General features: G+C 35.8%; 1 protein-coding gene across 1 annotated transcript in view; it reads left to right on the forward strand.

The window, feature by feature from the left end:
• Window positions 1–612: 612 nt before the first annotated feature.
• The window catches only part of PLEKHG4B (pleckstrin homology and RhoGEF domain containing G4B), a 207,233-nt gene continuing 183,336 nt past the window's right edge, over window positions 613–24,509 (forward strand). The window contains exon 1 of the mRNA XM_051969770.1: window positions 613–899. Coding sequence (XP_051825730.1) covers window positions 843–899 — 57 coding nt within the window. The 5' untranslated portion in view covers window positions 613–842. The remainder of the gene's footprint in view (window positions 900–24,509) is intronic.

A 24,509-nucleotide genomic window follows, 5' to 3' on the forward strand; every position in this document is an offset into this window, starting at 1 on the left:
GAATGAGATTCCTACTCAGGCATAGGGTGGTTTGATTATATGGTCTCTTTGGTCTCTTTTGACTGAAATTCTTAAAATCTGATTCTTGCTGGGGGCGGGGGGGATGTAGGAGCAGTCTAAAAAAAAAAAAAAACTAACTGGAGAGAGGGAAATCCTGTTGACCCTCTTCTGTTCTACCTTTCACTGTAAATTTCAAATCTCCTTAAGCTACAGGTGCTTGGGCTCCTCTGAGTAAGGAATCTATATTCAACTGTAGCTGTTCTCATGTTACCAAAGGCATCATTCCTCATTGTCTGCTGGATCCCTATAATCAGCATATCAAGGCTATTGCAGATCTACTAATGTGTTAAGCCAACTTTGGGGGCAATTGCCCTTTGATATGGAAAGGAGATTGTAATTTCATCTTGGAAAGAACATTGCTGTATTTTGATTTCCCCCCATCCCAGTGTAAAATGAGAGATGAAGAAGCCTTGGCTCCCTGAGGGGCAGTGAGAATAGCTTTGTTTGGTGGTTGAGCGGGAAGCTCTCTGTTCTGTGCTGCTGGAGGAAGTTACATCAGCCTGCATAATTAAGCAGCTCGGGAGCCTTTAGCCCGTGAGGCTCTCGGTTTCTCACGGTCTAACAAGTGGGCGACTGCCTGAGTGGAGCTTGGTACTCTTCCCCTAAGAAATGTAGCGCGGGACAGACCGCGGGCTAAAGCGGAGAGCTAGGAGGGCAGCAGGGAAGTGTCAGATGAAATTTTTCAGGGTACCGGGGACTTCTGCACAGTGTGTGCTCTTTTGACAAAGTGGATTTTATGGAAACATTTTTTACATTGAGATTGGAACAAAGGCAGTGCCAACATGAATCCCAGAGCCCCCGCTCCCAAGACCCGAGGTGATAACTATTTGAGCATAAAGGTATGTTGGGATAACAGAAAAGTGCCACAGTCGTGGGGAAGTTTCCGATGCAGATGAAGAGACCATTCTAGTTACCTTGTTCCTCTGTTAGTTCATGGGAAAAGGAAACATTGACATTTTGATAACTTTTGGAGTTTGATTCTTTGACATCAAACCGGTTTGGAAAATTCAAACCCTGCAGCTCATAAATATGTAAAAGAAAAGGAACTCAAAGCTTTGCCTTTCAAGGGAGATTCAGACCCTCAGGATCTGAGTGGGGGTATCGGGGACAAAAGGGGCATTTAGGAACATTTTACCTCTTCTGTATTTCTGGCTTCCCAAGCCGGGGGTGGTGCTGAGCCCAGTCTTTAGCCCAAAGCATGCAAAATAAACCCCGGGAACTGCTTCGGGCTGGAGAAAAAAAGGAATTTGTCGCCTTAAAAATACCAGGGTTGGCTTTGATGTAGGAATGTCTGTTGGCTTAAATAATAGGCATTGCTTAGTAAAACGAGTCGATCTTTTCAGCTTTTGGATAAACGTGAAAGAAGCTGTTTTATATTTCTTCATGTGAATTGCAAAAATGAGTTGGACCGGTCTTTGCCTTTTCCTGTGAAAGCTAAATTAAAGACTGCTTTTCCGGTAGTTAATTACATTTCTGTTGCTCACAAGCAGGTTAACACACATTTAGTCGGTCGTTTCAGGTGCCTAATTAAGAATAAAGTGTATAATTAAAAAATTAAATGAAGCATGGGTGAAACTTTGTGCATGATTTTTTTTTTTTGATTTTGAAACATTTGCATTAAATGAGGAGAGGATGAAAAAAAAATTGTTTATGCTAAATGATGACCCTGCTTAGGAGAGATAAGTATCCCTTTACTTCAGGTAAGATTTTAGGACATACATGAGAGAATTGGAATTTTGGATTATAGTGGGATTTGCTTAATTGTAAGATACAATCATAAAATGTCCCGGGCTTTTAAAGACTTTGGAGATCACTTAGTCCAACCCCATCATTTTACACATGAGAAAACTCCCCCAGAAAGAAGGGACTTCTCTAAGAGTTAGCAAGCTAAGTGGTGACAGAGTTGGAACTAGAACCCAAAGTTCCTTGTCCTGATCTTCTTTCCAAGAAATACTTTGCCTCTCTAGGAAAACATTTTCTTCATAGTGAACTGCACTCAAAATTTTATAAGGCGTTTAATAATAACAAATTTCCATCTCTAATGGAATTTTATTCTCTGCATTGGCAGCATGGTTAATGTCCACCTTTACTAAATTGCATTTCTTTAAAAGGGATCACCAGGATTACTAACTTTTCCTGTCTACTAAGAAAATACCAACATATTTAGACCATGCTACAGGGTAAAGTATCATACCCAAAATTGGCATTTGTTTTATATAAGCAAATGCTGACTGATTAGGACTTAAGCTACTTTACCGAGTGGGAATAAGAAGAGAACAGTGACTTTAGCTTCTTTCAAGGTTCTTATAGGTAGCTTGCTATTTAGTTAGCTCCATATGCCTCCTTCTATAGTATTTAGCACCTCCTTTGAAAGAGTCATAAGATAGATTGAAAAAATTGAAAAAAATAGATTGAAAAAGCAACCCCCAGACTATGGATTTTCCTTTTTCCTTCACCTATCCCACCCCTACAAAACTATGAGTAAAGTTAAATGACTTATCCTGTGTGTCTGTCTGTATTTGTCTGCCTGTCTCTCTTTCTGTAACAGTCTCTGGCACTATCTCTGTCTCTCTGTCTCCTTCTCTGTCTCTTTCTCTGTGTCTGTCTCTGTCTCTCTGTCTCTGTCTCTGTCTCTGTCTTTCACACACACACACACACACACACACACACACACACACACACACACAGAATAAGCATCAGAGATAGAATTTAAATGACTACCTTAACTCCAGAGCCACTCTTTCCTCTCTACAATCAAATGAGATGAAATTTGTAAAGCTTTTAGGACATTGCCTGGTATATAGTGGATGCTTAAAAAGCCTTCCCTTTCCTTGTTCCTTTACAATGGGTGTAGAAACAATTTTTTTTTAGCTGTGCTACCTTATGCCATATATGTTAAACTCGCAAATTTGGGACTGGCAGGTGAATTAATATCCATGTGTTTTTTGGTACTCTGAAATGACTATTTGATTACTTGAGTAATATCCCCAAAAATTAAGTCTGAGGAAATTAATTTTTCAATACTGAATGTAACTCTAAGCTTAATTAAGAAACGATCACAAAACGAAATAATTAAATTTAGCATAATAATTGTTTTGATGCTTACCTAGACCTACATTCATAGGCCTTAGAGCATGTTATGTTCATTTTCGTAGTAACCTACACATGTATATAAAAACAAAGCATCATTATCTTTAAGGAAAAAAGAATGAGCATAGAAATATGAATTGCTTCATAAAAATTGCAGCAAATTATTGGTGGCACTAATTAGTGACTAAGACACTAGCCCACACAAGATATTTTTGCCATTTGTTAATGCAAATGATGATGCTGTTGATGATGACAAGGATGATGATAATTTATACAAAACTTCTATTCTTGTGCTCAGCTCACTCAATCTACAGCCATTCCATGGAGAAAAAGTAACTCAAATTGGAAATAGTGGGGTTCCCCTGACTCTAGTAGGTAGAAAGCAGAAAAGAGCCATAGGAAAAAAAAAGAGTTTATAGTCTTGTATAAGGAAGAAGATAGACACGCAAATAATAATTGTACAAAAAATACTTATAAATACTCTAGTGAAGGTATAAAATGGAGAGGGAGAGAAAAAGAGGGTGTGCTTAAACACTGAGCAGAGTGGATCACAGAAGATTCATGAAAGAGGTGATATTTGAATTTAGTCTTGAAGAATAAGTAAGTTTTCAACAGAGGGAGAGGGCATCTCAAGTAGAGAGACTAATATAAACAAACATATGGGATTTTGTTGTTTTTAAAATAAAATTTGACCCACATCTAACATACATACATACATATATATATATAAAGAGAGAGAGAGAGAGAGAGAGAGAGAGAGAGAGAGAGAGAGAGAGAGAGAGAGAGAATAGTGTGAAATCATCTAGCATTTTTAATGATTCCAAGCTGATCTCTGGAAGCTCCATCCTTTTAACATCAGTATTCTAATTGTTGTTATTCAGTCATTTCTAGTTGTGTCCAACTCTTTGTATTCCCATTTTGGATTTTTTTGGCAAAGATACTGGAGTGGTTTGCCATTTCCTTTCTTCATCTTATGTTACAGATGAAAAAACTGAGACAAATAGGGCTGATTTGTCCAGGGTCATACATCTAGTAAATTCTGAGGCTGGATTTGAATTCAGGTATTCAGGTGTTGATTTCAGGTGGCTCGAGGCCTGGTCTCAATCCACTAAGTCATCTAATTACATTGAGATTCTTGCTATATTATTACAAGTTATGGGGCACCAAAATCTGCATAATCCAAAATTATAGGTGAGCCAGCAAGAATAGAAACATATGGTGGCTGTAAAAATAGGCTACAACATGTGACTAGTAATGATTTTCACCTAAGAAGTAGCATAAAATACATTTTCTGAGACATGTATAATCAGAAAAGGAGGTGAACAGGTCATGTGGCAAGCTCAAGGGATATTAAATGGATGCCATCCAGGGAATGTTAAAAGAAAAAAGGAAGAACTCCATCATATTGGGTGGTCTCCATATGGAAAAATTACAAGGGACCATGCACAGGAGACACACAGAATGAAAAGGTGTGGATAAATTGCAAATTGTACTGTTAAACTGAGTACCCACATCCATGAGGTCACAGATTCAATGAAAGGTCAACTTAATGTTTGTAGAAGTTTAAAATAAACATGAATAAATGGATTGGAGACATATGCAAAAAGTCTTGAACTCCAGATTGAGGAGTCTGGGCTTAATGCAATAAAAAAATGGGCAACTAGTAAAGGTTCTTAAGTAGGAGGACATGTCTAGAGCTAGACTATAGGAAAATAATCCAGCAGTGTATGAAGGATAGTCCAGAGAAAGAAATGTTTGGCTCTCTATTGAGATTCCTGAACAGAAAGTGAGGGCTGCATGGGAGTTGTAGGAAGACAGCCAGGGCATATACTTGGGATCGCAGTGCAATGCCTGAAATGCCAGAAACTCCAAATTGAATCTGAGTGAGACTACTAGAAAAGAAAGAAGGAGGGCAGCTAGGTGGTGTAGTGGATAGAGCAGCAGCCCTGAAGTCAGGAGGACCTGAGTGTGATCCTGGGCAAGTCACTTAACCCCAATTGCCTCAACAACAAAAGAAAAGAAAAGAAAAGAAAAAAAAAAAAAAAAGAAAGGAGTCATATTCACTAGGAAGAAGTGTATGACTTGTCCTTTTCCTATAACCCCCCTCCCTAGCTCCATCTAGATTCCTTGAGGTTTGATTATTAAAAAGAGGGAGAGAGAGAACTGGAAAATACATCCCTCCTTAGGAGGGAAGTGAAGGCTCTGGTACACAGTAATGTAAACTGAACATGAAAAGATGCCTATGATAGTAGCCTCAGTGGGACTTTTTCTAGTTATCCTGAAGCTAATTGAATTGAGCATGTAGATAACTTGTGTTTGAAATGAAAAGGATTATTTCAATGTCCTATTTTCTGAATTTGCTCATGAAACAATGAGGGGGCGGGTTGATGGATTTGTGGCTGGAGACTTAGACTTTACTTAATTTCTAGGAGTATCATTTGCTTCTCAGACCTGTCTCACACATACAGTGTTAAGGAGTATCAGCTGGCTTTGACAACTGGGACCTAATGGTTGCAAGGACAAGAGGTCCAAACCCCAATTAATCCATATTTGTTATGGCATCAAGATTATGCTTATGGAATAGAGAGAGAAACTAGCTTTAACATTTCAAGAAGGCAGTGGCTTTATAACAATAAAGACAATTATAAACTATTTTCTTTTACATCTTTAATTTAGTTGGAGCCAAATGCTACATTGGTATCACATGACATGTCTGAGTCTCCCAAAGGAAACACTAGTCCTTTTAAATCTATTTTCTAACCCTTCATCAACACTGGATGACTGGATCATTGAACAAAATTCTACCCATGTAGTAAAATTGAATGACAACATTTGATTTGTCATTACTCTGACACTGGCTGTCATGAAAGGATGTGGGTTGGCAATGTCCACCTGGAAGACCTTCTTATTTCTTCTTTTGGTGTTGTATCTTTAATTAGGAAGCCTTGCCTCCAGATAATGAGGGTGCCTCAACTTCATAGTCCACAGAGCTGGACGTCATCTCTCTGTTTATTTTTCATATCGCTTAGGTTGGTGTTTTATCTGACACTGAAGTTCTTACTCCTTCGGTTTTGGGGGTTCTATTTAGCAATAACCTGTGCTCCTCCAGTAGATACCTGAACTTCTCCCTTTTCTCTAATTTTAAACTCCTCCCTCTTAAGGTCTATTTCAGCTGCAGTTAATGGTTGCCTTGATTTCTACTCTTAAATTCTCTTATGATACCATGAATGTTTTCAGTCACCACTTGGATTAGTTAAAGATTAGAACCATAAGTTGATTGGAGGGACTGAGCTCAAGACGGGATTGTTGAAACTCAAGTAGCAAAGGTCTGAATGTCAACACAAAAGTCCAGGAATGCAAATAGCAAATGAACTGCAGCAACAGAAAATGAAGCAATAGAAAGACTAGCTGTTGAGATCACATAACCGAAGCTTCAGTGGTCATACTTGGCTTAATTGCACTTAAAAGTCCTGGAAGAAAATGGACTGTTTTGTGAAGGCTGGCCTTGAAAAGCTAAACTTCTGAGTTGAAAGCAATGGTCATACAATCCTGATACTTGCCACATAACTGTCAATTTGACAAAGGATAAAGTTTTTCTGCTACAGCCAGGTAGTGTCATAGTGCCATCCTGGAGTCAGTTAGGAAGTCCCCTCTTCCTGAGTTCAGTTCTAGCCTCAGATACTTACTAACTGGAAAAGTCATTGAGCCATGCTTGCCTCAGTTTCCTAACTTGTAAAATGAGCTGTAGAAGGAAATGGCAAATGACTTCATTATCTTTGCCAAGAAAACCCCAAAGAGGATCCTAAAAAATTGGACATGACTAAAAATGAATGACCAGCAACAACTAGCGCATAACTTCACCATGTCAAGATCGGAGGATTTTAGATTTGGGTCTGAAGGGGACTTTAGAGTTTATCTAATACAATCCCTTCTTGTTACAAATGAGTAAACTAGATTCTAGAGGGATGAAATGACCATGTAGAAAGTAGCTGCTTCGATTGTGCTCACTGTGATCAGAGATCCTTAATCAGAATTGTGCTTCATAATCTCAATAATTATATAGAATTTATGACTCAGATGTTCCTGGACTTTTGATGATCTTCATAATCTACTGAGACTAGAAATTTCCCAAATGGTCAGAGGCAAACTCTGAAGCTAGTTCCTTTAATATACCATCAGTCACATTTTAAGTGAAATTAAATCAAAGTAGTCTTCATGCTATTTGCTCTATTGATGATTATGGATGAATCAGATGTAATAGCAATTCTGATATGACTGACCAGTCATGTTAACTCTAATTCTCTCATCCATTGCTTAGTACAGTGCCCAGAACATAAGTGGTTGATAAACAATTCTTGATTAATTACTTTGTGTGGCTCTTTTCTTTGCTATTTTCAAAACTGAACATAGTTTCTTTCAGGCAAGTAGAGGGTTAAACTGGCTTATTGGAGCCCCAAAAGATAACAAAAAGATAATTGAATCTTGGCTCTCAGGGCAAACTCCTTCAAGCTGAGAGGTGGTTCTGACAGCTGGGGTGCTGCTAAGCTTTGAAGAGGGAGAGAATTAATTTGTATGGATTGATACAGGAGTGTTTGACCAGGTAATGCAGGGAATGCAAAATATCAGAGGTGATGGACAGGTAAACCATAGTGAATTACCAAAGTTTGAGTCAATACAATGAATGCCAAGAAAGGAAGAAGGAGGAAGTAAGAGTAGCAAAACAGATAAAGAGGAAAATTGGGAACTACCTAGATGGGAACTGTAGAATGCCCTTCTACCAAGATAAGCTATTGAATGTCAGAAATGAATGAATTCAAAGTTTCTTTTGATTGGAAGTGTGCCAATGGGCAGAGCTGATTTATAACCATTGTTGTTGTTAAGTCTTTTTCATCATGTCCGACTCATGACCGCAGTTGGGTCTTGACAGAGAAGGTAGAATAGTTTGTCAGTTCCTTCTCCAACTCATTTTTTTTAAATAAAGAGCTGAGACAGAGTTAATTCATTTGGCCAGGGTCACACAGCAAGTATATCAGAGGCAGATTTGAACTCAGGAAGATGAGTCTTCCTAATTCTAAGCCTGTACTTTATCCATTATATCACTTAGCTGTTCCTATATACAATATAGTAAATATCAACAAATATTATTTATTATAAAATAATAATAAATATTATTAGAAATAATAAATATTGACATATACAATATATTAAAGGACCCACAACTCTTTGAACCTTTATGTTGACACCTAACACTGTGTTTAAGATATTATAAAACTGTCCTATATAATTCTAAGAAAAGACCAATTTCCTGAGATTTTTTTCATCCCTGGGACATCGATGAGAGGAAGTGGGCAGAAATGATAAGCCTAAGCTGATAAATATATTATTTTTAATGCTCTTAGAAAAGAGGGAATTGTTTCTACCAGTAAGCTCTAAATTGAAGATTATGTCTGTCATTCCTTTCTACAAATGAGTTTGAGAGAAAAGGCATCCAGAAGTGTAACCTGGTGTGAAGGCTGAGAGAAGTGTCAAATTTGAAACCAGGAAAATCATGAGCTCTGAAGGAAAGAGCTGTGTTAATTGATGGGAACTGATTACTTCTATTCGAATTTCAACACAAAGTAAATAAGGAAATAGCCTGCCCTGAATGTGAAGATTGAAGATGCTTCTGGTCACAATGAAACAGGTTCTTGACAGTACAGATATGCCTGAACTTGGAATTAGAAATGGGTCTGGAGATCTAGAGATTCACATAAGATTAAGCTGAAGATTTGAAAAAAAAGGAGGCTCTCTGTCTCTGTCTCTGTATCTCTCACTCAATCTCTCTCTGTGTCTCTTTGTCTCTGTCTGTTTTTTTCTCTTTGTCTTTTTCCCTGTGTGTCTTTTTCTGTCTCTGAGTTTATTTCTCTGTAGCCCTTTGTCTCTCTTTGTGTCTGTATCTTTCTGTCTCTGTCTCTCACTCTCTCTCTATGGGTTTGTATCTATGTGGCTTTCTGTCTCTCTCATCAACACACAGAATACAGTCTACCCAATATGTTCCTGCATTTCTCCTGGTCCTGACAAAGAACAAAGATTCTCTTTCTTTTATCCCCTTCTAGGACTTAGCACAAAATCTGGTATATAGTAACTGGTTAATAAATGTTTACTAGCTGACTAACTGCTTAAAGTCTCATTACAATTCACTGAGCATGCTAATCATGATCTATTTTTTGTTGGCTAATCCTGCAGGCAGAGCAGGGCAGTGGATCAAGAGCCAGTCTCAAAACTGGGAGGACCTGAGTTCAAGTTCTGTTTCTGTCTCTTAACTGGCTAGGTTGTCCTGTGCAAGAAATTTCATTTCTCAGTGCCAGTCTTTAAGAACCCAAAGTTGCAGAGACAGTGGCAAGTTTCCTTACTAGGAGTTACTAATAAAATCACAATTGCTACCATCCTTGACTTTTATCCCAAAAGGAATATAGTAAGGATCCTGTTAGCAATAATAATAATTATTATTAGCATTTATACAATACTTTCTATGTACTAGACATTTTACAATTATCGTTTCATTTGATCCTCACAGAAACACGGGAACTAGGTGCTATTGTTATCCCCATTTTACAGATGAAGAAGATGAGGCAAAGTGACTTTATCAGGGACACACAGCTTGTAAATATCTGACCCCTGATTTGAACTCAGGTCTTCTTTGACTCTAGGCCTGGAAGTCAATCCACTACACCACCAAATTGCCTAATGGAGAATAGAAGATATCATGGCTATTGATATAGTCATAATTAATAGGATCTAGAGTGAAAAGTCTAGCTCAATAATTTTACAGATGGGGAAACTAAGGCCCATATAAGCATTAGAAGCAAGATGTGAATTCAGGTCTCTTGACTTCAAAACCAGTGTTCTTTCTGTGGCAGTAATAATAGTTATATTCTTATGAAATTTCCCAAGTTAGGTTCCATGCCTCTACACATATCAGTATGTATTTTATAGTTTTAGGCACTTTACTGATTGCCATTCTGACTATAATGGTGACTTTTAAAGGAGAGATTTTTTCTTTATATATCAATGACTTCTTTATCTTTAAATTAACAATCAATATTTCTTATTTATTGAATATATTAAATATATTGAATATACCATTTACTAGGCATATAAGGCTTTATTTCCAGGAGTAGAAAATTTACTTAAGTCACCACATGATTTTTTTTCCCTCTAAGATTCCTTCTGTGTCCATAATAAGGATAGAAATATTTTTTCTTTAGACCAATAATGAAAACATCTAGGGATTCATTTGGTCTTCCAAAATATTATATGAAGATTTGATTTTGTGGTTTTCAAAAACAAATTCTTTGAGACTTCAGAGGTACTTCTGGAATGAAGGAAGGCCTAATGGATCTCTGATCTATCTCTGAAATAATCTTTCCTAGATTCACAATAGCCACAAAAGTATTTGAACTTTGGGGACACCTAAAAAGCTGGCACTGTTCCATTGTGACTAGTGCTTCAATGAGAGATAGCTGGAGAGTTTGTGTCCCCCAGGGATTACAAAAATGTCGATCTACATTCTGTTTCTATAGCAAAACAGAAAACAAGATTAAATTGTTTTTATTTGTATTGGCTAAAAGAAACTTCCTTTTGAAAGCATGACCTTTAGTTCATTATTTTATGTGCTCTCTTAAAGGCACAACAAAATTCATTATACTGTTGAAAATTTTTTTTTATTGCTTAAGGGTTCTGATGAATTCTGACTATTTGTTTTCTTTAAGTGACTGCCTATAGTTCTGTAGTATTTTCATAGAATTTCATGGCATCTAATTTGTATCATGCCTTTTCACAAACCCCATACCATAGAGTACTGCAGTATCAGTGTTGGGTACAAAGTGTGCCATTCAATAAGCCATAATTTATTAATTGATTGTTAAAATTTAAGGAATGGTTTCTTGTCTTGTCTTTTCTTTTTTTTTTTTTTTCCAAGTTCTGCTAAGGCTCTCAAATATTCTGAAACACTCCATAAAACTAACAGGTTGTTCTGAGAATATGCTCATTAACAATGAGATTTTAGAATTTACATTTATCAAAATATGTGCATTATAATGCACATCTTTGCTATCAAAATACGATAAAATTGAGATGGATAATGTGACTTCAGATTATTATGGATGGCCAAACACGAAGAAAAGTATCTCGTGAGGTTTTGAATGTGTATAACTGAGAAACTACCAGGAAAGGATAGAGAAAGCGACCTTACTTGAGATTTTGCTCATATAAGAAACTAATTCCCTAGTGAGAAAAATCCCTTTGCTAATGCAGGTTTGTACTTTCTCTGCAACTTAGAATTTTAAGAGTTGCCTAGAGCCCTGAGAAATTCGACTAGTTTCCCAAAATTACAGAATCACACAGAATCACAGAATCAATAATAGCTATCCATTATCTATCAGAGATGCAACATGGGGAAGTAAACAGGAGCAAATCTTGGGATTAAGAGGAAAAGGATTTGGACAAGATTGGTTATAGATATGCGTTTCACACTCAGATTTCCTGATGAAAATATGAATTTCTAAAAGAAAATGGTATTTTCACAGACTCTTCCTTAAGGTCTTTCTATTCCCACCATGGGGTAGCTGGGTGACAAACTGGATAATGCATCATCTCTGTTCAATGAGAAGCAACTGAGTCTCATGATTTCAAGTTTATTCTCATACACTTACTAGCTGTGTGACCCTGGGCAAATCACTTATGCCTATTTGCCTCATTTTCCTTCTCTGTAAAACAAGGAAATGGCAAACCCTCTAGTACCTTTACCAAGAAAACCCCAAATGGAGCCATGAAGAGTCAGAAATGACTGAAAGACAACTAAACATTTTCACCATGGAGGAAGAAACCGCAGCCAGATTCCCAGAGGAGCTACTGAATAGGTAGAGAAAGAAGCATCTTTTGGAACTATAGAAGTTGCTCCATGACTTGGTTAGGTTTCTGATAAAAGTCAGGGCTATAAGCTTCCCAACCTCAAGCAACCAAAGTAGCCATATCCCTTCTAACACCAAAACAGGATGCCTTGTAGAAAGCTATTAGAAACTACTGTCAGGCTAAGACCTGGCGTCACCATCAGTCTTAGAAGCCTTGTAGGTGAACAAAAGTACACAGTGGAGCTCAGTTTGACTAAGGTTAGAGAGTAAGGAAGGACCATGATAAACCAAGATGTCTAGAAAAAATAATTCTGTTGCTTTAACAAAAGAGATTCTTATTCTGGAGTCCATGAATCTTTAGAAGTAATAATTACAATTTTATATGGATAACTATAATAAACATAATATAAATATAATAAAATAAAACTTAACATAATTGGTTTCCTTTATAATTCCAAGTGTTTCATTTTATGCATTTAGAAATGGTATTCTAAAAAAAGTGTCCCTAGCTTTCACCAGCCTGTCAAAGGAGTCCTTGGTTAAGAACTCTTGCATTGATAAAACAATATGGTTTCTATTCCAGTATTCCTCTACCTTGTCATCACTCAGGTTTGAATTTATATCTGTTGTTTTGTCTTGGGATAAAGTGATGGTTTGCCACAATTTATTTCCAAAGTATTAAGCACCATTATTTATCAATATGCCAGAGTAAAGGAATATGGGGTTTCTGTTACAACATACTGACTGTAAAAAAAAAAAATGTATTTGCAAATTTACAGGGGACAGGGAAGATTTTAAAAGGTAGACCATTAAAAATAACCTTACATGTTAAGTATTTAAATCCTTCAGTGGAAATGAGGACAGGGGAAATATGTGTGTGTGTGTGTATGTGTGTGTGTGTATGCACAAAATATACACACATATGTATATTTTGTGTATACATATATTTACACACAATTTACATATATATCCACAAACACGCATATTCATGCACATATGCATAGATACACAAATATACATATGTATATGTAACTTACATCATCATGATTAACCTTTGTATTGTTAATCTGATAGCAGTGCCTAGAATAACCAGGTGTTTCCTTTAAAACTAAAATCTGGCTGAATTGATTTTTTTTCTTGGCACCTTATTCTCATTTGTCCTTCTCTTTCTTTATTCCCAGGATGACATGTTTTACAGTTCTCTAGAATTACACACATTTGTTTTGCTATTTGGTCTTAAGCTATATCATTAAAACAAGGACAGATGAGAAGATAAAAGGAGATTCTGGTAAACCTCAAAGGAGTTGGGATTTTATTTTAGTTAATCAGAGAATATAGGAAATTAATTGAAACTTGAGAAATATCTCTTTTCACACTTTCCTGAACTCATTAGCAATGTTTCCACTTCAATCCAATTTGTTCATATACAAGTTAGAGTCCCATATTTGTCTCTTACTCCCTATACTCTTACTCCCATCATTTAACAGGACAAAGTTAGGGTCAAATCCTGCCTTAGATACCTAATAGCTCTGTAGGCAAGTCATCAGATCTCATTGTTCCTCTTTCCTCCCCTCTAAAATGAAGTGGGTTAGACTTAATGATCTCTAAAGTCACCCCCATCTCTAATCTGAGATTCTGTGACCCTTTGGTGTTATAATGTTTGAAGAGGTCTTAATCTTACAAGGAATGAGGAAGGTCTTAGTCCAAAACTTCAATCAAAGAGTGGTGTAAATTGGCATTCAATCCTGATTCCTTGTCCATCCCAAAATTTGTAACACTTGCTTCTATAAGATCAGGAAAATGGAAGACAATATTTTCAGAACACGCAAGAGGACACAGGCACAAGTCATATCCACAGAATAGGCACTCTTTTTTGAACAGAGGGATGCCACAGTGAATTAAAGGGGAGAAATTCAGGAGAAAGGGAGCCCCAAACCTCAGAGGACCATCATGACTAAGTTTTGATTGTTTCACATACAGCTTCCAACTCCTCTTATAATTTACTGTATTTCATGAGGGTCCCACTAGCCTAATTAATATCACCAAAGCGAATACATAAGTAAATAAATAGATAGATAGATAAATAAGATAAATCCATAGCAAATTATTACTTTTGTTGTGTGGGAATCAATATCTGGTGCTTCCTGGAATCCATGCCCATATATTTTAACGTCTCAACAGTCTTGGAGTCTAGGGCTTTTCCTGAACTTCACAATAACAATAAATAACATTTATACATATCTACTATGTACAAGATACTGTGCTAGGTGCTTTGTAAATAATGTCTTGTAGGATTCTCACCACAATCCCAGGAGGTATCATTATGTGCCTTTTACAGTTGAGGAAACTGAGGCATACAAGTTAAAGGACTTGCACAGCATGATATAGTTAGTAAGTGTTTAAAGTGAGTTAAAATTAAGATCTTCCTGACTCTACATCTAATTCTTTATCCATTGTTCCACTTCAGTTTCCTATCTGTAAAACTAAGTAAAAATCTAGTGAGTTAACAACAGAGATGACTAATAATTCCTAATCTAACATGCCAGCTCTTCCATCATCCTATTTGGGCAGCAGGAATACCCAAGTTGATCCAAGGACTTGTTAAAGAACTTGACTCTACCGCCCTCTCACTCCTAAAAAGTGCTGAGTTCCAAAGGGCAGAACTCTGTTACTGGCACAGCAGTAAAGCGTCATTCTGTGCCATAGCAGAGTTCATCCAAGCATTGAGGAACAAAAGAAATTCCAGAAGGATGTGTGTGTGTGTGTGTGTGTGTGTGTGTGTCTGTCTGTCTGTCTGTCTGTATGACCCTACACTGGAACTGAGAAAAAACTAAGGCTAGTTTTGTGCCCCCCAGAAGTCACTTGGATCAGAAACTGAGACTGGTAAACTGAATTTTGTTCAGCTGGGAAAAAGTTGAGAAAGCTTTGAGATCTAACTCCTAAGGAAAGTACCTATGTAGGTGAAGGAGTCAGAAAATGAGCAATAAGAGAAAACAGAGAGGGAAAGACTCAAATTAACAAAGATGTCAAAAAGGGAAAAAATCCTCAAAAAACTTTAATATAAGCAGAAAACCAAAAGGAAAGATATTTTTAAAATGGAAAGTGTGTTTTCTGCTTCAAGTAAGGGTTACATTAGACACTTTCTTTTGTACCATACAATTTTATGATTCCAGTACTTTCTTAGTTTATTGTTTATTTTAGAAGCAGTTTAGATTTTTGTTAGAAAAAAAGAAAAATGTACTTATTTCATTTTTAAGTGAAAACTTATGCTTTGTTTAGTACTACTCTGGGACCCTGGGTTTTCTCATTGGTGAGCATTCACCACATGTAGTTTGGGTGAAGATCCACCTTACTGCTTGCCAGACATCTTTATGCTATATCAGTGAGCACACGTACTCTCCCATCTTACCTCCATTTTCTTACTGTCTTCTAGCTGAGAACAGGAATCTACTGCAACACTCCTATCTGGTTATTGCTCTCCTGTATATGTTATTTTCCCTACTAACATTGTAAGCTTATGGGGGCAGAGACTGCCTTACTTGCTTGCTTTTATATTTGCAGGGCTTAGCACCATAACTTAGCACATAGTAAAAACATAATAAGTGCTATTCCTTTTGGACCATAGAACACACAATTGTTGCACTCTCACCTGCATTTCCTTGTGCCAGGTGGCCCAATTGCAGGCAAAGTACTCAAAATAAACGAACCACCTCAAAAGTGATGGATGCTATAACTGAAATAAAACAAAGAAGCATCACAGTCCTTTAATTAAAGATCTTCCAGAAAAGAAGTTTTATAGTGATTATCATTCTATCAAGAAGTTTTTTATTAAGTGTATACTTTGTGTGACATAACCCTTGTGTGATAAAACCCCTTAAATTATAGGCTCTTAGGGTTGGAATGGTGATTTGGGAGCCATATAATCTAATCCATATCATTTTTCAAAACTTTTGTGTGAAGTAAATGTTGGAGATTTAGAAGGCAAATAGTCCCAACAAGTACCTCATGCTGATCCAGCCTTATTACACCCTTCCCATCAAAACAAACTCATTTACCATAAGAATATTTTTCCCCTTTTGCCTCATATCTCACCTAGATAGAGAACAGAAAAGGAGAGACTCCATTGCTGAGGGTTTATAATACAATATTTTCAGGTGACAGAAAGAAGATAGAAAACTACTGTTTCTCTTGGATTTCTATCTTCTTCAATGAGGAGATTGTCCTCTCATTGGAAGGGCTAAACAATATAAAGAAAGGATTGCTACCCAGAATAAGTAGATAAATATTAGGAAAAGCCCTGACGTATTTTAAGTTATTTAAAATCTCCAGGCCAAAATGAGTTACACCTCAGGGCACTGAAGACCATTGCCAACAATCCTTGAATCATGAGAAAAGAATTTCCTGCTTTCAAAAAAATTAAGAAAGGGATCCAGAAATAAAAGTGTGATAAGCTTAACATTGATTATAAAATTATACAACAGATGGTAAGTAGTTTTTAAGAACTATCTATTTCTAACAAGTAAGAGTATGCTTATTAATGATAGCCAAAAAAGACTCTTTAAGGATATCAGGTCAACATAATTAAGTTCCTCTTTTTGTTATGAGGTTAATGGACTGGCAGAAGTTCACAGATGTACAGCATCTTGATTTTCTAGAATTTTTGATAAATTTGTTGATATGTGTGTATGTATGTATGTATGTATATAAGTATATGGGTATGTGCATATATGTATGCTTTTTGATGTCATCAGTGGGGAAATATTCTTACTTCACCTTCTCATCTCATGGGAATTTTGTTCTTGGCCTTTTGTAATTTTTCATCAAAAACCCAACTAATGTGTTCAAAGCCTTTCTGTAATTCTTTCAGTGTAACAAAATAATACCTGAGCTATTTAGATATTGTTTCTCTTCTTTAGTATATAACCAGGTCACCAGCTTTTTTTGGAAATACATCTACTTAATGATCTCTTATTCTATCTCTTACGCAAAAGCCGCTTTTGGTAAGGTTATAAACTATATATATACTTTCCATGATCATTTCCATTGCTCTTTAGGGCACAAACAAGTCTGTTTCCTCTGAGATCACTTTATTCCATAATTCATAGTCATTTAGCATCAATGTAAGTGTGTAGGCGTTAGAGAGATGGATGTTTGCAATGATAAGCAGCTTAGGATCATCAAAAGCACTGTCCACTTCTCCAAATGCAGCATAATCTGATCTTTTCCCCTATTCAACATTTGTTCAATATTTCACTTTTATGCCTAACTAAATATATTTTTTTGTTGTTCAGTTGTAATCAACTCTTCATGGTTCTGTATATCATAGCAGGCCAGTGTGATCCGTGGAGTTTGCTTGACAAAAATACTAGATGAAGGCAAGCAGAGATTAAGTGATTTGCTGAGGATTATGCTGCTAATAAATGTCTGAGACTGTATTTGAACTCAGATCTTCCAGACCCCAGGCTCAGCTCTCTGTCCACTCTGTCCCCTCATTGCTTCCAACCTAAATACACACACATGACATCGGATAAACAAGAGTATCTTATGTTCTTTATAGCTCTCATTTGAATAATTGTGAATTTATAGAGTTCTATTAAAAGTCATTTATAGAAAGCCTGCTTTTTAAAATTTGTTTTTCATTAAAAATATATTTATCTGAGTATAAACCATTATTAAGAGTTGATGGTAGGGGTTCTTAATCTTTTTTGTGCCCTAATACCCTTTTGGCAATATGATTGACCCCATGGATACTTTCTCAGAATAATTCTTCTTAATTAAAAAAAAATTTGTGATTGTAATCACAAAGAAAACTGAACTATATTGAAATACAGTTATCAAAATTTCAAATGTGTCCACATACTTCAGGTTAAAAACCCCTGCTTTGTGAATATAAGATATTAGTCATGCTTGATAGTCCAAATTCTTCACACCTTTAATTTTTTTTTAATAATAGCACCATCTGTGATCTTTTCTATATTTTTTGATTCTTTTTTCTTTGAAATTTTGGAAATCAAGTTTTTGAGCACCTTTAAAATATATTGCCTGAAATGTGGATTGTTTTTCTTTATATATTTGTTCATATCTAGTCATTCTTTCTAAATTCATCTTAAGTATGATGTATATATGCATTCCTCATTATCTCTTTTCAATCTGAATCACTCAGTTACCTGCTTGGACAGCTCCACTGGCATATGCCATAATCATCTCAGACTCACATCTAAAAGAGAATCCAAGAACTATTTTTCTCAACCCATTTCTCCTCCAACTTCTCTATTGCTACCTGGTATATAACTATAATTTCAGTCTTCCAGGCTCCCAATCCAAGAGTCACCCTTGTTTTCTCATTCTCCCTTACCTCCATATTAATTCTGCCCCCATATCTCTTACAACCATCTTCTTTCTACTCACATCCATTCAGTCCTTCCTTAATTCAGTCCTTCCTCGTAATTGGTTACCCTGCCTATAGCTTCTTCCTCCTTCAATTCATTCTCTACATAGAGGCTGACATGCTATTCTTTTTTTTTTTTATTAAAGCTTTTTATTTTTCAAAACATATGCATGAACAATTCTTCAACATTAGCCTTTGCAAAACCCAGTGTTCCAATTTCCCCCTCTTCCCCCATGCCCTTCTCTAGATGGCAAGTAGTCCAATATATGTTAAACAAGATAGAAATATGTTAAATCCAATATGCGTATATATATTTATACAGTTATCATGAAGCACAAGAAAAAAAGAGAAGTAAAATAAAATTCAAACAACAACAAAAAAAGAATGAAAATGCTATGTTGTGAACCACATTCAGTTCTCATAACCCTCTCTCTGGGTGTAGATGTGGCTCTCTTCATCAGTGAACATTTGGAACTAGTTTGAATCATGTCATTGTTGAAGAGAGCCATGTTCATCAGAATTGATCATCGTATAGTCTTATTGTTTCAGTATATAATGATTTCCTGATTCTGCTCATTTCACTCAGCATCAGTTCATGTAAGACTCTCCAGGCCTTGCTGAAATCATCCTGCTGGTCATTTCTTACAGAACAATAATATTCCATAATATTCATATACCACAATTCATTCAGCCAGTCTCCAACTGATGGGCATCCACTCAGTTTCCAGTTTCTTGCCACTACAAAGAGAGCTGCCACAAACATTTTTGCACATGTGGGTCCCTTTCTCCCCTTTAAGATCTCTTTGGGATATAAGTCCAGTAGTAACACTGCTGAATCAAAGGGTAGGCACAATTTGATAACTTTTTGAGCATAGGTTCAAATTGTTCTCCAGAATGGTTGGATCTGTTCACAGTTCCATCAAAAATGTATTTGTGTCCCAGTTTTTCCCACATCCCCTCTAACATATGTCATCATCTTTTCCTGTCATCTTAGCCAATCCTAGAGGTGTATAGTGGTATCTTCAACTTGTCTTAATTTGCATGAAATGCTATTTTTTTAACCCAGAGTTGACCATTTTATTCCCCCAGAAATTTTAAGAGATCTTAACTCTCATCTAGATAAAATGCAAACTTGTCTGTCCAGTAGGTAAGATTACCACAAATTAGTCTCTTTTTGTCCTTCTAGACTGATTTATTACTCCCCCATATGTGATATTTCATCTCCTACTATTATTCTTTGTTCAAACTGCCCCCATTCCTAGAATGTTCTCCCTCCTTACCTCAACTTCTTGGAATCAATTCATGTTTTAGCTCAGGTAACCCACTAGAAAATGCCTTTCTTGACCCTCTTAAGTGTTAGCAAAAGCCCCCTCTCTGACTTCTCTGAAAATTTTCATTGTATTTACTTATCTATATATATGCTGTATCTCTCCAGTGAAATGTTAACCTTTAGAGAGTAGGTTCTATTTCCTTTTTTGTCTTTACATCTCTAGCACCTAACATAGTATTATAATAGGTGATTAAGCAAAGCTTTTTGAATTAAAGCAAACTGCCACTTTTTCACAAAATATATTGGATTTGATGATGGTAAAAGTCAATGTGGTAATTTTATTGTAGCCACTGATGAGAAGAGATCACTCTAAAGACAGTGAAAGATCTGTTCTATTTTTGCATCAATTTGTTATCCTGGTATCGTCACTATTTTTTTCAGAATGATTTGACTTAGCTAGATCTTATAGCGAGATCCCTGCAGATTCATTTATTTTCGTATTGAGCAGTAGTATTTTTAATTTTTATTTTCCTCCCTATAATGTTTCTAAAGCAATGATATTGTGCTCTTTTTGAAAGAGGAGACCAAATCTTATCTCTGGACTCTTCTATCATGGTTACTGCTTTATACAAGTCAAATTTTTGTAATAAATAGGATTCAAAGTCATAAAGAACCTTATATCTAGTCCATTTGCTGCTTTTTAACATGAGGAGACTGAGCTCCAGAGAGATTACATGACTTTTCCAAAATCCAAAAATTTGAACCCAGTATTCCTTATATTACTTCAATGTTTTTCATCCATTTTGCATTTTTCAGTTGATAGCATATTTAAACAACTAAGGTTGGAGTTTTGTGCTCACATGAAGTGAGCCTACTTCTATATTGTTATTTACTTAGACTCTTGCACTAATGTGTACAGATTTGATAATATCTAACATCCTCCTCGTCATTATCATCACTGACATGTATATAGCCCCTCTTGTGTACCAAGTACTGTGCTAAACACTTATTATCTCATTTGGTCCTTAAAATAACCTTGGGAAATAAGGTGTCATTTTATCCCTATTTTTACAGATGAGAGAGCTGAGGCAAATAGAGATTAAGTGATTTGCATGATGTCACAAAGCTATTAAGTGTCTGAAGCCAAATTTGAACTCATAACTCCCTGACTCCAGATCCAATGTCCTATACATTCCAAATACAAACTGATTTTGAAGCAACTGCTACATCTGTAACAAATCCTTTTGTTTCTTTAAAAAAAAAAATTGGGTCAGCGAGGTGGTGCTGTGGATAGAGCATCACTCTTGAAATCAGGAAGACCTGAGTTCAAATTTGGCCTCAGACACTTAACACTCCCTAGTTGTGTGATCCTGGGCTAGTCACGTAACCCCAATTGCCTCAGCAAAAAAAAAAAAAAAAAGTTAACTTTTGTGTATGTGCTGTAATTAAGTGTTCACCATGGCAAGAGATTTCTGACTTTCTTCTTGGAAAAAAAAAATGTGTCACCAGGCATAACATTTCTGAATAATTTATGTCTTTGACATAAATACAATTTTCTCCATTTTTCCTCTGGGCCATTTGTAATTGAAGTCACAAGTTAATTAAGATATAACATTAATTTCATTTGTAGGGTTTTGGTAAATTCTTCACAGAGTGCTCTCCTCCTTGATTCTTTGGAACAAATATTGGATTATACAAGCTGCAATTATTTTCATTGTTGTCTGCTTTTGCTTGTCATGAGCACTGAAAAGTGAAATAAACAAGTTCTTTTTTTCTATTTTATTTTTTAGAGCTTTTCATTTTCAAAACATATGCATAGACAGTCCTCAACATTCACTCCTACAAAACCCTATGCTTCAAACTTTCCACTTATTCCTTTCTCCACCATCCCCTCCCCCAGGTGGCAATTCAATATATGTTAAACATGTGCAATTCCATTTCCACAATTATCTTGCTGCACAAGAAAAATCACATCACAAAAGAAAAAAAAAAGAAAGAAAACAAAAAGCAAACAAACAACAAAAAAAAAAGGTGAAAATACCATGTTGTGATCCACACTCAGTCTCTACTTTCCTCTCTCTGGGTACAGATGGCTCTTTCCATTACAAATCCGTTGGAACTGGCCTGAATTACCTTGCTGAATAACCACGTTCTATAACATGGTTTCTTATTGTCTTTGGGCACACAATGAAACCAATTCTCCCATTCCCTTTTCTGAAGTTAGTCTGTGAAGTATTCTTCTACTTCATTGTAATTTATTTGCTTTCCAGTTTTATTTATAGTAAGAACAAAAACATGGATAAGATAGCATCTTTCAATTCAGTAAGCAATTATTTGGCTCCTATCATTGTAACTTTGCTACATTCTGAGGTTACAGAGGCAAAAGCAAAAAAAGGGAACAGTTCCTGCCTTCAGGAATCATCTATAATCCTAAGAGAATGTAATATACAGTGATAAAAACATACAGAGCATATAAATAGCTAATAAAAGGCAGTTTCAAGGATTGAGGTAAAACACTAATAATTGGGGATTCAGGGAAATTAAATCAACAATTATAGGTTGTCTAAAAATAGTTTTTAGGACTAAATACCATTTTTATTGTCTATTTTATGGACCAAATGGATTGGCCAAAAAAATTAATCAGCAAGTAGCTACAATTCCATTTGTGAGCCTCTGCACTTAACTTGGCTGCTTTTGAGGCAGGAGACAATCTGAAACCTCTATAAAAGGTTTTCCAGCTTTGTCAGCCTTCCAGGAGCTTGCACCATCTAATCAATCTAGCCTTCACAAACTTCCAGGTCATTTTGATAATACAATGAGGCTTCAACATATATTTTATACAGGAAGATGTAATTAAAAAAATTAAATGTAAAGTTTTGGATTTAAGTTTAAAAAATAAATTGTAAAAAATGATCTGGGGGTTTCTACTACAAACTAATGAACCAAAACTGTAATGCAGCTACTAAGATAAATAAAAGCCAATGCCATCTTAGGCTGTATTGAAAAACTGTAACATCTGGATTATAGGAAGTTATACTTCCATTGTACTGTGAATCATTCTGATCATTCTTCAGAGAGCGGCATTAAATTCCAGTGCTAATTTTTTAAAAAATATATAGATATTCTAGAATTCACCTAGAATAAATTGATAAGGATGGCAAAACATCTAGATATCCAACTGCACTTGAGCATCGTATGAAGTATTCTTCCAACATCAATTAAAAGAACTTGATTTTTCCCTGGAAGGTAGAAAGTTTAGGGAAGCTATGATAGATGTTTGCAAGTATTTAAAGAATTCTTAAGGAGATCAGAGAATGATTTGTTTCATGCTAAGTCAGAGAAAGAGACAATGAATAGTTGGAATTTATAGAGAGGTTAATTCCAACTCAATATAAGGAAGAACTTTGCAAAAACTTTGTCTTACTATGGAACAGCCTTCACATGGAGCTATGAATTCTCTCTTATTAGTAGTTTTTAAAAAGAGACTGGATAATAATATGATAAACATATTGTAGAAATAATATCTATATTGGGCAGTAGATTGTATAAGATTCCTCCCCACTTTAAGATTTTGTGATTCTAAATAAGTGCCTACGTACCATGTATATAGCATTGCAGTATGGCAAAAGCAAAGGAGCCGGCTAAAACCTTCCATTGCCCTCGTATTTTCATCCACCTCACCTTATCACTGTCCCATCTCCTGATCGTAAACCATTCATAACCCACAGTGCTCCTACACGGTTTGATCTTTTCCGGATTTCTTCTTGCATTACACTCCAGGGAATACCATTTCTCCCTAAAATTTTGGACTCTTGAGAAAGGTGAGAGTCTAGTATATGATTACTTTCTAAAGTATCTCATTCCAATTTTGCATATTTTACCTTATGTTAAGCCTCTTTGCATCTTCTATTCATTGATCTTAGTAGACTAACCCCTCTTTCTCATGGCAACCAGAAAAATCATTTAAAGAAAACTAAAATGGCTCCTAGATCTTACCTAAAAGAAAGATCCTCAATTCCTTCAACTTGTCTTTATTGTTCAGTCTATGTGTAATACTGTTTATCTTTTTATATCTAAAAAAAGATGATCATTGCCTACTTTCTCAGACATAGAATGGAAAAAAATCTTCTTTTGACCTACTACTTATGTCTTAAAGGTTCCAGTGCCATTTAGCCTATTTCTTGATGCACCAAAGGAACATAAACTAACTTCTGGTCAGTCTATGTGTAAGACACAAATTGAAACCAAAAATACAGGCCACAGAAAGTCTGAGAAAATAAACATTTTGCTTCAAAGCTTTATTTGCTTTAATGTTTGCTTAAGTTTAGCTGTTGTCATGAAGTTATATTTTAATCTAAAAAAAAAAAAGATGGGGTCATCTATGGTTATACTTTGGTGAAACCTTGAGTGGATAGCTACTATCTACAGTCTTAAGAAAGATAGACATAGCTTGTACTTGAAACCATGAGGCTGACTATTCACCCAGCAGTGTTCTTATGGCAGCCTTTCTAAATTGAAAACATAGTCTTTTGAAAAGTTAGACCATTCTTTAAGGCAAAAACTGGGGTGAAAAAAGAATCACAAGGGAACTTAGGAAGTTGAATAGAAACATTAGGAAATCCTACCTCAGAGAGGTTTTTCTAATAGGGAATATCCCCTTTTAAAGATTTACTAACATGGAAGGTAATTTTCCTCTGAACCAGGGCTCTGAAGAATAGATAAACTGATAAAACACCATAATAACTTGTACTAGCCAATTTATCTCAGATGTATTCATTCACAAAGTACCCACATCAATTTATATTAGATA

The sequence above is a fragment of the Antechinus flavipes genome, chromosome 1 (assembly GCF_016432865.1).
Source record: "Antechinus flavipes isolate AdamAnt ecotype Samford, QLD, Australia chromosome 1, AdamAnt_v2, whole genome shotgun sequence".
Classification (NCBI taxonomy): domain Eukaryota; kingdom Metazoa; phylum Chordata; class Mammalia; order Dasyuromorphia; family Dasyuridae; genus Antechinus; species Antechinus flavipes.